General features: G+C 44.4%; 1 protein-coding gene across 2 annotated transcripts in view; it reads right to left on the bottom strand.

Annotated features, from left to right (window-relative positions):
- Positions 1 to 16322, bottom strand: part of tmem86a (transmembrane protein 86A) — a 141352-nt gene that overhangs the window by 63145 nt on the left and 61885 nt on the right. For both annotated transcript variants that reach the window (XR_007934194.1, XM_028796046.2), the window contains exon 2: positions 11471 to 11735. Coding sequence is in view for 1 of the 2 variants with exons in the window: in XM_028796046.2 (XP_028651879.1) it covers positions 11471 to 11735 (265 nt within the window). In the remaining variant the exon portion in view is untranslated. The remainder of the gene's footprint in view (positions 1 to 11470; positions 11736 to 16322) is intronic.

Raw genomic sequence — 16322 nt, 5'->3', positions numbered from 1 at the left:
TGTGCAGTACATGGCAAAGGCAGATGAAGGGGCTCACTGAAGACCATGCAGTAAGTTAGTGCTGGAGGTTGAACTGACTTTTACTGTATATAGCACCTCAGCAGAATGGACACGATGCCAGGGCACACTACAGATATGGTGAAATTGTTTTTAGATTTCTGAAGTTGAAGAAGTGGCAGGAAAAGAGACCCATACAAGCAAATAGCAAATAACTGGAACTTGAGAATGATCAATTAACCCTAAGGTCTAATATAGCGCCTTTACCTACTGAATACCACTCCACTGCTTTTTATATACAGTACTTGGTAAAGGCAGATGAAGGGGCTCAGTCAAAATCCCACAGTAAGTCAGCAGTGGAGAACGAATGGACCACCCAACACTTTCTTGTAGCGCCTCAGCAGAATAAGCAACAGCCCAGGGTACACTACAGACACGGCACAATTGTTCTTACTGAAGAAATGGCAGGTGAAGACACTCAGTCAGCACCACACGGTAAATAAATTGAACTTGAGAATGAATACACATAAGAGAAACCTAAGGTTTTATATAGCGCCTTTACCTACTGAATACCATTCCACTGGTTTATGGGTACAGTACAAGGCCAAGGCAGATGAAGGGGGTCACTCAAGATCATGCAGTAAGATACTGTTGGAGTTTGAACTGCTAACCCTGCACTTTCATATAGCGCCTTATGCAGAATAAGCAACGTCCCAGGGTACACTACGGACACGACGCAACTGTTCTTTCTGAAGAACTAGCAGGTGACACAATCAGTGGAGAAAAAGTGGCGGAGAATGAACTGGAAAAATCTGAGCATTTATATAGCGCCTTTGCATAGTGAATACCTTTCCACTTTTCTGTGGGCACAGTACACAACAAAGGCAGGTGAAGGGGCTCACTCGGGGTCACACAGTCAGTTAGTAGTGGAGATTGAACTGACTTACTTAATGGGGGGGGGGGGGGGAGGAACAGAAAAATGAAGAGATGGAAATATCTATATCTTGTGGGATATGGCCCTGACACAGACAAGCGGACACCGATGGTTCCAAAATACACATACATTTATTCATAATTACACAAATAAACAGCACACAACCCAGTGCACCAGCACCAACCACCCTTTAGTCCAAGCCTTTCCAATGCCTCTCTCTCTCTTCTGGTCCGCCTCCACTCCTCTCCTCCGAGCTCCGTCCTCTTCCACCCGACTCCAGCCATTGAATGGAGGGAGGCGGCCCCTTTTATATACACCTGGATGTCCCAATGAGCTACTGCCGGCACTCCCTGGTGTGGCGGAAGTGCCGGCTGTGCACCCAGAAGCATTCCAGGTGTCCCTGGTCTTCTTCCCCCCAGCTCTTTCGGGTGTGGCGTAAGTGCTGAGGGCCAGGGCTCCTCAGGCATCGGGGCGCCCCCTGGTGGTGACAACTGGCCCCTATAGGGTTGAGCTTCCATGCTCCTTTCCCATGGTTCCCATAGCCACCAGGGCGATCGCCCCCTCGTGGTCTGGAGCAGGCGTAATCCCTCCTCCGGTCCTTCCGGGTGTCCCGGCTGGGTACCACCCCCAGCCACTCACCACAATCTCTATATATACAGTGCATCCACAAAGTATTCCTAGCGCATCACTTTTTCCACATCTTGTTATGTTACAGCCTTATTCCAAAATGGATTAAATTCACTTTTTCCCTCAGAATTCTACACACAACACCCCATAATGACAACGTGAAAAAAGTTTACTTGAGGTTTTTGCAAATTTATTAAAAATAAAAAAACTGAGAAATCCCATGTACATAAGTATTCACAGCCTTTGCCATAAAGCTCAAAATTGAGCTCAGGTCCATCCTGTTTCCCCTGATCATCCTTGAGATGTTTCTCCAGCTTCATTGGAGTCCACCTGCGGTAAATTCAGTTGACTGGACAGGATTTGGAACGGCACACACCTGTCTATAGAAGGTCCCACAGTTGACAGTTCATGTCAGAGCACAAACCAAGCATGAAGTCAAAGGAAATGTCTGTAGACCTCCGAGACAGGATTGTCTCGAGGCACAAATCTGGGGAAGGTTACAGAAAAATTTCTGCTGCTTTGAAGGTCCCAATGAGCACAGTGGCCTCCATCATCCGTAAGTGGAAGAAGTTTGAAACCACCAGGACTCTTACTAGAGCTGGCCGGCCATCTAAACTGAGAGATGGGGGAGAAGGGCCTTAGTCAGGGAGGTGACCAAGAACCCGATGGTCACTCTGTCAGAGCTCCAGAGGTCCTCTGTGGAGAGAGGAGAACCTTCCAGAAGGACAACCATCTCTGCAGCAATCTACCAATCAGGCCTGTATGGTAGAGTGGCCAGACGGAAGCCACTCCTTAGTAAAAGGCACATGGCAGCCCGCCTGGAGTTTGCCAAAAGGCACCTGAAGGACTCTCAGACCATGAGAAAGAAAATTTTCTGGTCTGATGAGACAAAGATTGGACTCTTTGGTGTGAATGCCAGGCGTCATGTTTGGAGGAAACCAGGCACCGCTCATCACCAGGCCAATACCATCCCTACAATGAAGCATGGTGGTGGCAGCATTATGCTGTGGGGATGTTTTTCAGCGGCAGGGACTGGGAGACTAGTCAGGATAAAGGGAAAGATGACTGCAGCAATGTACAGAGACATCCTGGATGAAAACCTGCTCCAGAGTGCTCTTGACCTCAGACTGGGGCGACGGTTCATCTTTCATTAGGACAACGACCCTAAGCACACAGCCAAGATATCAAAGGAGTGGCTTCTGGACATCTCTGTGAATGTCCTTGAGTGGCCCATCCAGAGCCCAGACTTCAATCAGATTGAACATCTCTGGAGAGATCTTAAAATGGCTGTGCACCGACGCTTCCCATCCAACCTGATGGAGCTTGAGAGGTGCTGCAAAGAGGAATGGGCGAAACTGGCCAAGGATAGTTGTGCCAAGCTTGTGGCATCATATTCAACAAGACTTGAGGCTGGAATTGCTGCCAAAGGTGCATCGACAAAGTATTGAGCTGGCTGTGAATACTTATGTACATGGGATTTCTAAGTTTTTTTATTTTTAATAAATTTGCAAAAACCTCAAGCAAACTTTTTTCATGTTGTCATTATGGGGTGTTGTGTGTAGAATTCTGAGGAAAAAAATGAATTTAATCCATTTTGGAATAAGGCTGTAACATAACAAAAGGTGGAAAAAGTGATGAAGTGCTGTGAATACTTTCCGGATGCACTGTATATATATATATATATATATATATATATATATATATATATATATATATATATATATATACAGTGGAACCTCGGTTTGCGAGTAACTTGGTTTACAAGTGTTTTGCAAGACGAGCAAAAATTTGTAATACATTTTCACTTGATAAACGAGCGAGGTCTTGCAGTACAAGTAGTTTGTCTGCTGAGCGTCATGTGATCACAACTGAGCTGATGGTTCTTCTCTCTCTCTCACTGCGGGATTGTGGGCAATTGTCTCCTATTCTCCGTCTGAGTTGGTGTGCCTCACTCATATAGTCAACATCCGTACGAGCGTATAGTGTTTACTATACAGCATTAGCATTGTGACTGTGTGTGTGTGCGCGCGCACTTGTGTGTGTGTGTGTGTGTGTATGTGTGCTCGCACGCGCGCATGTGTGCTGTGACGTGCGAGTCCCCGTCTTGCACCCTAAAACACGAAGCTGAGTCTCAGTACTTTAGCAAAACAAGCATTATTCAGCTTGAAACAGCAACAGCGCCGTTATTTATACACAGACACAGCAGTCAGGCAGGGCCCTGCACATTTATAATGTTCCTTGTATCACCCATCGACGGCAGGCACTTATAGCATGTCGGCGATCTTTTCGGATTCGCTTTCACAGTGATCTGCTACAGCGTTGGGAGACTGTGATTGCTTTGGGACGCTCATCTGCGTGTCGTCCCGTTGGGTGCAATCCCACAAGAGTTTAGAAACTGTGCAAGTTAATTTGTTTTATGTATTTTTACTTTATATTTTGTATTAATCATTTTTATATGAATAGTTTTGGGTTGTGGAACAAACCATCTGAGTTTCCATTATTTATTATGGGGAAATTCACTTTATCAAAGTTGATATGCGAGTGCTTTGGACTACGAGCATGTTTCCGGAACGAATTATGCTTGCAAACCGAGGTTCCACTGTATATATATATATAAAAATCCAACGCCTCTCTGTATGTCGGTCCACTTTTCATGAGAGAACGGGTTTTTTTCTAGAATTTGCTTGAACATTACAGCTGATTCTGCGACTTCTCTCATTGCTCTAAGTATCATAGTTCACTTACGGTACCAATTTATTTGCACAAATCCAAGAGAGACGCAGCGGGCCGAGGGGAGGTGGGCAGGGCCTCCTTACTCACGTGACAAGTATCGGGGCTTTTCTTACTTCCGCTTAGCTAGCTAGTGAGCCAGAGAACTACTTAACGGATTTAGATTGGGTTTTTTTCTAGAATTTGCTTGAACATTCTGGATGATTTTGCGACTTCTCTCATCGCACTAAGACTCATAGTTCGCTTGCAGGAGAGATATATTAGCGCTAATCCGAGACAGAGGCTGGGGGCTGAGGAGAAGGGGAAGCGTGACATCAGGAGTGGAGAGTTGGTCTATCTCTGCATTTTAGAGTGTATCTTGCCTCTGCTTAGCTAGCGATACCTTTTTGTTTACTGATTTTTCAAGTTAGTCCTGTTTCACTACTACGCAGGTAGAGCCGCTGGGGACTGCGAGTATATATCTATATATATAATTCACTAAGCAGCCGCCAGCACAAGCAAGACACCCATGGAAGCACGCAGGACGGAGCCACGCCCACCAACTCTAAGACCATTGGATACAACAACAACTCGCAGAGCCACGCCCACCAACTCGGACGCAGCAACTCACAAAACAGGACGTCATTCGCATTCATCTCTGCTACACTCCACATGCACCTCTGAGCCACGTTGACTTTTCATTATTCTTTTCGGTTATGACGCACGACCGTGTCCACCATCGCAAACTGTTTTACACGCCATGGTCTTAAAGTTGGTGGGTGGGTCTCCATGAGTTGCTCTTGCAAGTGGGCACATGACCAGGCAGTGTGTATGCTTCAAGAACGAGGGTGGACGTGGCAGGACCATCTAAGAAGAAGCATGTTTGTCGCAGATGTGAATCGTTGTATGCGGCGTGTAAAACAGTTTGTTTGTCGCGGATGTGAATCGCTGTATGCAGCATGTAAAACAGTTTGCGAGAGGTATCCCATGGTCTTAGAGTTGGTGGGCGGGTCTCCGTGAGTTGCTCTTGCGACCGGGCACATGACCAGGCAGTGTGTATGCTTCGATGTGAAATGTTGTATGCGGCGTGTAAAACTGTTTGCTTGTCATGGATGTGAATCGCTGTATGCAGCGTGTAAAACAGTTTGTTTGTCGCGGATGTGAAACGCTGAATGAGCGTGTAAAACAGTTTGCGAGAGGTATCCCATGGTCTTACAGTTGGTGGGCGGGTCTCTGTGAGTTGCTCTTGCGAGCGGGCACAAGACCAGACAGTGAGTATGCTTCGAGTGCGAGGGTGGACGCGACAGGACCATCTAAGAAAAATCGTTGTTTGTCGCGGATGTGAATCGCTGTATGCATCGTGTAAAACAGCTTGCTTGTTGCGGATGTGAATCGCTGAATGAGCGTGCGACGGTGGTCCTCCAATTGTCAGTCATGGACAATTGTATGTTGCCCTCTCCAGAGTTCCATCTTTTCATTCACCTACAGTCGTATCCTCAAACCCACCCCATTTGGACAACTGTGTCTTTCAGGAGGTGTTCACTCATCAATACATAATTATGTGGCGTATGCTACGCCGCGGGTTGGCTAGTATATATATATATATATATATATATATATATATATATATATATATATATATATAATCCAACATCTGTCTGTCTGTCCGACCGTCCGCTTTTCACGAGAGAACTACTTAGCAGATTTAGATCGGGTTTTTATCTATAGTTTGCTTTGCTTAATTTTACATTCCGGTTGATTTTGCAACTTCTCTCATTGCCCTAAGTATCATAGTTCGCTTGCGGCAGAAATTAAATCACGCAAATCTGAAAGAGAGGCTGTAGGCCGAGGGGAGGGGGAAGCGGGCAGGGCCCTCCTCACTAATGCGCCAGCCTCCGTTCGAATCGGTCTGATGTGGCATTGGCGAGAGGGTTTTAATCTCTCACATTCCTCTAATCGCGACAGACATGCTCTTTCAATTCAAAAGATTGCAGTTCTCAGTGAAGCTTTGCTTTGCATTATCAATTAACATCACCCAGGGACAGACACTCACGTTGGCAGGGGTTGATCTTAGCTCACCGTGTTCCTTGCATGGTCAGGTTTACATCACTTTCTCCCAGATTAGTTCCCGAAGAAACCTGTATGTCCTCGCCCCTGACAGCAAAACCAAAAATATTGCATATCAAGAGGCCCTCGGATACGAAAGCTATCAATATAAATTCTTCTTAATACAAATTAAATTTTTTTTTTATTGATTTTTAAAATTTGTCCTGTTTCACTAGTATGTGGGCAGAGCCATGGGGGACAGCTACTTTTAAATAAATAAAGAGGTTTTGGGAGGCGTCCACTTTTCTCTCACATCCCAGAGACGTGTGTGACTGGGTTGAAGGAGTGCGCCTTGCCATCCTATACAGGGTGGATCCCTGCCTTATAACTGATGCTGCTGGGAGAGGCTGCAGCACCTCATGAGCTTGAAATGAAGAGCTTCAGGACCAAGTTCAAGTTCAAGAGTATTTATTGTCATTTCATCCATATACAGTAGTACAGCATACAGTGAGATGAAACAACGTTCCTCCAGGACCATGGTGCTACATAAAACACAGGACAACGAAGAATCCACGACACATAACATAAACACACATAATATATAACAAGGTGCATGTGAGCCAAATGTGCAAACATGTGCAAAACAGAACACATATGTCAGATATCAGTCTGGTCCATGAGTGCTCAGGAGTCTGACTGCTTGGTGGAAGAAGCTGTTACACATTCTGGTGGTGAGGGCCCAAATACTTCAGTACCTTTTTCCTCAATGGCAGGCATGTAAACAGTGAATGTGAAGGGTGTGTTGGATCATTCACAATGCTGGTGGCTTTGCGGATGCAGCGTGTGGTGTAAATATCCATGATGGAGGGAAGAGAGACGCCGGTGATCTTCTCAGCTGTCTTCACTATCTGCTGTAGGGTTTTGCGATCCCTGACCGTGCAAATTCCAAACCAGACAGTGATGCAGTTGCTCAGGATGCTCTCTATGGTTCCTCTGTTGTTACTTACCATACCTAGGGTTGCCAGACATCCTATATATACGGGACATGTCCCATATTTGATAAGTTTGACCCCTGTCCCATACTGACCCTTCAGGGACACCCAAATGTCCCGTATTTTGTTCAAATTTTGTAATAAAAATATATTTTACTACCTTCTTACGTTACTTAGTTGTAACTTTATAAGTAACTAGCCATGTGCGCCCAACTACGTTGCGTGTGTTAAAGTTGTCTGTGAAGGGCTCCCTGTTTAAACGCGGCTGCCAGTCGTGAACTGGGCCCTTTGTCGCACAGCATTATGATTTTTTTATAAGGGAAACAAAATTACAAAACAAAACCCTTGGACATTGATTCGATAGGAACAGCCTACTCAGAATCACTGTTCGAATAGTAATTATGTGGTGGTGGAGGAGCATTTCTGCTTCTCTCCGTTCACAGTCCGTCTCATTTTCACGACGCTGTCGTTTCCTCTCACGATCTCTTCTGAACCTTTCTCCAATCTCGCAGGTTGTTTTGTGACAATCCAAAGAGTAAGGAAGAACCAATGCTTCTTTCTTGAACTCCAAACATCGACTGATGGAAAATCACAGAAGTAAATCCAACTTATATACTCTGACTGCCGACTCCAAGAAGTGGGTGAACATTCGATTTGGACGAAATGCTGCCAACGACGGTCGATAGAAACACAAAAAAACACAGTCTCAACAACGAAGCAGGTGTCGACGCCAGATCTAAACACAAAGAGTGCTATCGACAGTGTTTGTAAAGAAAAGTAACAACCAAGGTGTTGTGTATTCAGCCAGTACAAACAGCACGTAGTCTCCTTTAGTTCAATCCTCTTTAATCACCACACTCCAACCTCATCCAACGATCCTCCCCATCACTTCCTCTCCTCCTCCATCACTACTGCCCTCTACTGAACACAGCAGGAACACCACACAAGGCAGTGAATTTGCGGACAAACAAAGATCAAGATCCAAATGAAGATTATATATAAAGATTATACTTTCTTTTCTCAGATTCTCTTGATGAAAATAACCCAAATGTAACGAGGAAACGAGTGTCTGCTGCCTGTTTGCAACTTGATCAGCGGCTATGGTTGGCTGAGGACAGCGACACTCTTACCGTTTTGCTCTCCAGTCGCGCTGCTGTGCAGTTCTGTATCAGCATTGTGACATACGGGGTCGACAAAGTCACGGCCCACTTTTTTTCTAACTGCCCGTATTAAATAATAATAATATTTCTCTGTTGTCTGTATTAAATAAATATTTTCAAATGATTTCACTTTTACATAATTTTTTTTAGCTTGTATTAAATAATTTTCAACTGATTTTACTTTTGTTTTCCTCATAACTCATTCAAATCCTTTGCTTTATGTTTTTAACTGATGTCTCTACTTTTATATAATATATTGGTCTGGGTGTGTATAAATTTATATATATAGTAATAGAGAGAGAGATTTTAAGAGTGTCCCGTATTTCTAATTTTCTACTCTGGCAACCCTAACCATATCTGACGTAATTAACTTCAGTTAGATGATTTTTAAGAATAAGGGGGATGTACAGAGCCGTAGTAACTACAGAGGGATAACACTGATGAGCCACAGCATGAAGTTATGGGAAAGAGTAGTGGAAGCTCAGTTAAGAAGGGAGGTGATGATCAGTGAGCAGCAGGATGGTTTCATGCCAAGAAAGAGCACCACAGATGTGATGTTTGCTCTGAGGGTGTTGATGGAGAAGTTTAGAGAAGGCCAGAAGAAGTGGACTTAGAGAAAGCCTGTATGACAGGGTGCCTCGAGAGGAGCTGTGGTATTGTATGAGGAAGTCGGGAGTGGCAGAGAAGTACGTAAGAGTTGTACAGGATATGTACAAGGGAAGGGAGACAGTGATGAGGTCTGCAGTAGGAGTGACGGAGGTGGGATTACATCAGGGATCGGCTCTAAGCCCTTTCTTATTTGCAATAGTGATGGACAGTGTCCCACATGTGCGACTAGGAGGACTTTGTATGGACAAAGCAAAGGTAATTCCACGCTAGGCCAGGGGGTGGCAGGGTGCACTAAACCTTCTCCTGTTATCTCTACAGACCAGCCGTGGGAAAACCTGTCTGATTCAGAGCAGATGACGTCACTTCCGGTTCTGCTGCCCAGAAGAATATCACTTCCGGCACCCAATCTGACATCTGAAGAACATCACTTTCGGTTCCCTTACGTCACTTCCTGTCTGGTCCCTTAAAACCACCATCTTTACAAACCCTCGACAGTTCTGTTTTGGACTCCATACTGAGAACATCTCTGTGCTATTTAAAAACCTTTTGCAGCCAGGAATACTGTAATATACGAGTGGCTGCCCCAAACCTTTTTTAAGTGTGTCCAGTCGATTCCTTTTTACAACAGGTTGACAGACGAGATTAGATAGGAGTCCCCGTGGACTGTGATGTTTGCTGATGACACTGTGATCTGTAGCGATATTAGGGAGCAGGTTGAGGAAACCCTGGAGAGGTGGAGATATGCTCCAGAGAGGAGAGGAGAGGAATGAAGGTCAGTAGGACCACCAAGACAGAATACATGAGTGTGAATGAGAGAGAGGTCAGTGGAATCGTGAGAATGAGGTAGTAGAGTTGAGTTTAAATACATGGGATCAACAGTAAAGAGTAATGGGGATTGTGGAAGAGAGGTGAAAAAGAGAGTGCAGGCAGGGTGGAATGGGTGGAGAATGGTGTCAGGAGTGATTTGTGACAGACGGGTATCAGCAAGAGTGAAAGGGAAGGTCTACAGGACGGTAGTGAGACCAGCTATGTTATAGGAGTTGGAGACGGTGGCACTGACCAGAAAGCAGGAGACAGAGCTGGAGGTGGCAGAGTTAAAGATGCTAAGATTTGCATTGGGTGTGACGAGGATGGATAGGATTAGAAATGAGGACATTAGAGGGTCAGCTCAAGTTGGACGGTTAGGAGACAAAGTCAGAGAGGCGAGATTGTGTTGGCTTGGACATGTGCAGAGGAGAGATGCCGAGTATATTGGGAGAAGGATGTTAAGGATAGAGCTGACAGGGAAGAGGAAAAGAGGAAGGACTAAGAGGAGTTTTATGGATGTGGTGAGAAAGGACATGCAGGTGATGGGGGTAACAGAACAAGATGTAGATATGGAAGAAGATGATCCGCTGTCGCGACCCCTAACGGGAGCAACCGAAAGAAGAAGAACATGACACACACATACACACACACACACTGTATACAATATGTGATAATGTGCTAAGCTTCTCTTTCATGCCCCCCCAACCCCCTCATGGGCACCACACTCCCCCCACGTGTGGCTCAGTTGCTTGCCTGACAGTTCCCGTTATCTGAGACCCATTCAGGCTGAGTGTACGTTTCATCCAGATGGCACTCGGTGACTCTTTTTCAGTATAGCACCCCCTGACCTAACTTTGTCTCCTGGTTCTCCGACTGCCAGAAGCACATATACAGTATTACTGAATGCCACACTTTGCCATCTGAAGCCCTTCACTACTTTATTATCCTGTCACATTCATCCATGGGAGGCGAAAAGGTATTTTAATCACTAAGGTGCTAACATCCTCAACTGAGGACATCAGCACCTTCTGCCACACATGGTGGCACATATTGGGCTGTCAGAAGACAACAAAAGTTAGTCAGGCCAGTTCAAGGTCAGCAGAATTCAGTTTGCAATCAGGGAAATGAAGAAAGATGCCAGGTGACCAAGGTGGCATGTGGCCTCAAAGATTTGGTCTTCTGTATTCAGAACTGTCAATCCATGTGCACGAAAAACATTTAGATTCAAACTGATGAGATTTTGGACTTACAAATGGGCATGGTTTTAAAAAAGAATAAGTGGTTAATGAAAGAGGGCCTTTAAAATGACCCTGCAGATTAGAGAAACTTTATTCCCAAGCACATGCCAGCCCGTGCCAGGTCATCATGGGGATGGCAGGCACCGATTATTAGAGTCCTACATGCATAAAGCATTGCATAGAGCTGATTGTGGCATGTTCAACCCAAGTATCAATCAAGACGATCTCCTCCTATGCCAATGTGAACAGCTAGAAGAGAAGAAAAGACCAGATGCCCCCCACCCTTCCCCTCATTTAGTTTTGTTTCTAACCTCTCACAGCTTCTCCCTGCCTCAGAAACCCCCAACTCACCATGAATGAAGTAGCCTTGCTCTTGCCAGATCAGGAAGGCATCACCCAGTAAAGAGAAGATTAGACCAGCCAGGATCCGGCGGGCACTGGGGTGGGCATGAAGAAAGCTGATCCCGTGAGCCAGCAGGAAGATCCACAGGCAGAAGATGGGCAGACACTTGATGAGGGCGCTGAACCACGATGGGGTGGACGTTGGCAGCCACAGGACAAAGTAAACACACGTGGTCTTGAAGAAGGGCACCAGCTTCGGACCCTCACTCTTCACCTGTGACACAAAGGGACACTCAGGGTTAACAGCTGATTTGGGTCTGATGAGCACAAAGGACCTCAGAAATGGAACATTAATTACATCAATCATACAGTACATTATCATATTGCATTTCATATACATACAGTATATATGGTATTAGTGTTACATAATGCTAGGTTATAATTCTTTGGGTACAAAAACCTAACGGCTAGAAATCCACCAAACATGAGAGTCTTCAAACGTTTTGAAAGTCAGAAGTTGGAATGGAGGTGGGCAGCTCGTCCCACCAGCTAGGAGCTACACATGAAAAGAGTCTGCACTGAGATGAAATACCACGTAGAGATGGCATCACCAGGCATTGTTCTTCAGCAAACCTGAGTGGTCAAGAAGGAGCAGAGGACCTCACAAGTGTCTCCACAGCTATTGGTGCAGACCCCGCAGACCCACCGCACTCAAGCATCAAGGATTTGAACGTAATGTGTGCTGCTACAGTGGGCCAATGTAATGATCTGAAGAGAGAAGTGACGTGCGCCTGCCTCGGCTAGTGGAACACCAGACCAGATAATTCAAACTGCAGTGGGTTGGTGGCACAGCAGGGAGTTGCAGTAGTCCAGATGTGACAGGACCAAAGCCTGGACCAGGAGTTGTGCTGCATACTCTGTCAGATACGGCCTGACCTTGTGGATGTTGTATAGTGGGAATCTACAAAAAAGAGAGGCCATTGCAACAGGCTCAGTGAAGGATAGGTGGTCACCAAACACCACCCCAAGGCTGTGTTCCGATTTGGTGTGTGTTAGCGATAATGATGAGGTACTGAATAGGCAGAAGAGCAGGGATAACAGGGAGGTCCATCTTTACCAGGTTGAGCTGGAGATGGTCTTCTGTCATGCAGGTTGCAACATCAGTGAGACACATGCAGATTCCAGGCGATACCTTGGGGTCCCTCCAGAGGGCATGGCAGATATAACTGTGTATCATCAGCATAGCACTGACAGGAGAAACCATGGGACACGATGACATGACTTAATGAGGAGAAGAGGAGATATATAAACAGTATATATATATATATATATATATATATATATATATATATATATATATATATATATATATATATATATACATATATACAGTGGTGTGAAAAACTATTTGCCCCCTTCCTGATTTCTTATTCTTTTGCATGTTTGTCACACAAAATGTTTCTGATCATCAAACACATTTAACCATTAGTCAAATATAACACAAGTAAACACAAAATGCAGTTTGTAAATGGTGGTGTTTATTATTTAGGGAGAAAAAAAATCCAAACCTACATGGCCCTGTGTGAAAAAGTAATTGCCCCCTTGTTAAAAAATAACCTAACTGTGGTGTATCACACCTGAGTTCAATTTCCGTAGCCACCCCCAGGCCTGATTACTGCCACACCTGTTTCAATCAAGAAATCACTTAAATAGGAGCTGCCTGACACAGAGAAGTAGACCAAAAGCACCTCAAAAGCTAGACATCATGCCAAGATCCAAAGAAATTCAGGAACAAATGAGAACAGAAGTAATTGAGATCTATCAGTCTGGTAAAGGTTATAAAGCCATTTCTAAAGCTTTGGGACTCCAGCGAACCACAGTGAGAGCCATTATCCACAAATGGCAAAAACATGGAACAGTGGTGAACCTTCCCAGGAGTGGCCGGCCGACCAAAATTACCCCAAGAGCGCAGAGACGACTCATCCGAGAGGTCACAAAAGACCCCAGGACAACGTCTAAAGAATTGCAGGCCTCATTTGCCTCAATTAAGGTCAGTGTTCACGACTCCACCATAAGAAAGAGACTGGGCAAAAACGGCCTGCATGGCAGATTTCCAAGACGCAAACCACTGTTAAGCAAAAAGAACATTAGGGCTCGTCTCAATTTTGCTAAGAAACATCTCAATGATTGCCAAGACTTTTGGGAAAATACCTTGTGGACTGATGAGTCAAAAGTTGAACTTTTTGGAAGGCAAATGTCCCGTTACATCTGGCGTAAAAGGAACACAGCATTTCAGAAAAAGAACATCATACCAACAGTAAAATATGGTGGTGGTAGTGTGATGGTCTGGGGTTGTTTTGCTGCTTCAGGACCTGGAAGGCTTGCTGTGATAGATGGAACCATGAATTCTACTGTCTACCAAAAAATCCTGAAGGAGAATGTCCGGCCATCTGTTCGTCAACTCAAGCTGAAGCGATCTTGGGTGCTGCAACAGTACAATGACCCAAAACACACCAGCAAATCCACCTCTGAATGGCTGAAGAAAAACAAAATGAAGACTTTGGAGTGTCCTAGTCAAAGTCCTGACCTGAATCCAATTGAGATGCTATGGCATGACCTTAAAAAGGTGGTTCATGCTAGAAAACCCTCAAATAAAGCTGAATTACAACAATTTTGCAAAGATGAGTGGGCCAAAATTCCTCCAGAGCGCTGTAAAAGACTCATTGCAAGTTATCGCAAACGCTTGATTGCAGTTATTGCTGCTAAGGGTGGCCCAACCAATTATTAGGTTCAGGGGGCAATTACTTTTTCACACAGGGCCATGTAGGTTTGGATTTTTTTTTCTCCCTAAATAATAAAAACCACCATTTACAAACTGCATTTTGTGTTTACTTGTGTTATATTTGACTAATGGTTAAATGTGTTTGATGATCAGAAACATTTTGTGTGACAAACATGCAAAAGAATAAGAAATCAGGAAGGGGGCAAATAGTTTTTCACACCACTGTATATATATATATATATATATATATATATATATGGGGGCACAGTAGTAGCACTGCTGCCTCACAACAAGGAGGGTTCAAGCCTGTCATCCTTCCTTGCATGGAGTTGTCCAGGCATTGTTCCTGCCTTGCGCCCAATGCTTGCTTGGATAGAAGGTTTAAAAGTGTAATATATACAGTATATAAAAGTGTATCATACTACAGAACACACATAATATACATTAATATTATATAGTGCCTTTCATTCTGTTATTAGACACTATAAAGAATGAACAAGAAAAAAAAAAAATATATATATATATATATATATATATATATATATATATATATATATACACACACACACACACATACACCCATTATCTCGAGAAAACAAATAAAAAAAATAACAATATTGCACGTCCTCTCTCACCTTCCATACTGTGGAAGCCAAGAGAGGACGTGCAATATCGTTATTTTTTTTAAATGTCTACTCGAGATAACAGACTAATTTTATCAAAATCTCAAGAAAATGAACTTTGTTTTCTCGAGATAATGGAATAATTTTATTGCGATCTCGAGAAAACAAAACTTTACCTTTGCTCCTGGCATCAGGCTCGCCTATACAACTGAAGCCTTGCTAACCGTCTTCTTAAATGACGGACACTAACGTTATTATTTTCTAAACTAAGGCATAAACATATTTCAGCCTGCGTCAGTCCTTGATTGAACAAAAATGTGAGGCGCTGATCAATACAGTTCTGCTCTTCTGCTGATTCAAACAGGACGTGGCTTCAATAAGCTAAACATTAAACATTAGATACAATTATTTCATAATTTCGAGAAAACAAGATCTTTTGTATTATCGAGATCTCGATAAAATTAATCCATTATCTCGAGGAAACAATTTAAAAAAATAACGATACTGCACGTCCTCTCTCGGCTACCATATATACCAACTACCCTCCCATCCTTATTTGCTGTATATTGCCTTGGGTTCCTGTACGTTTAATCCTGGTGGGAATTGAAAGCTTAGGAATAAAAAACAATTTTAAGATACGTGATTAATTTATATTGTTGTGGACGGCCAGGGCCCTGAGAGAGACAGACAGAAAGAGAGACAGAAGCTAACTAAGAGGCAAAGAAAGTACCGTGTTGATTAATACTGTATTGTACTGGGCTACTGTGGGGGATGAAAGCAAAGCGCTTCCCTACTAAAATAAAATAAATGTGTCCTCTGCTTGAAACTTGTGCCTGGTGTCTGTCTGTGTCAGGTTTGGGTGGCTGTTGTGCCCCCTGCAGGCCCCCTGCGCATGGGAGGCAGCTAAAGGGCTTGAGTAAGGGCAATTCTGAATCATACCGGGATGTGGCAGAGTGCACTGACTCTTTATCTCCCTTTCCTGCAGACCATTCACGAGAGATTCCACCTGGCCATCGTGACGTCACTTCCGGGACTGAGCCTATGGAAGAAGACCTTGCCGGCTCCGGCCCCTGTGAAGAACCCTCATGAGCCCGACCCCTTTGACCTCACTTCCTGTCTTCCCCTTTAAAAGCCTCCACTTTTTCCCTATTCCCTCAGTTCTATTTTAGACTCGGTTTTGTGCACAGCAGTGCTATCACTGAAACGTCAATTTGCGGCCAGGAAACAAAATATACGGGTGGTTGCCCCAAAACTTGCTATGGCTCTTTGTGGCTTTTGTGACAATATATATATATTATATATTGTGGCACCCGGCTGGGGTTCATGCCCGGCCGGGATGCCCAGGAGGACCGGAGGAGGGCTTGTGCCTCCTCCAGAACACGAGGGGGCGTCCGCCCTGGTTGCCTTGGGGGCCACGGGTACAGAACATGCAAGCTATACCCTGTAGGGGCCCGTG

Source organism: Erpetoichthys calabaricus, chromosome 2 (assembly GCF_900747795.2).
Source record: "Erpetoichthys calabaricus chromosome 2, fErpCal1.3, whole genome shotgun sequence".
Lineage (NCBI taxonomy): Eukaryota > Metazoa > Chordata > Cladistia > Polypteriformes > Polypteridae > Erpetoichthys > Erpetoichthys calabaricus.
This window is presented reverse-complemented; position numbering and strand designations above follow the sequence as displayed.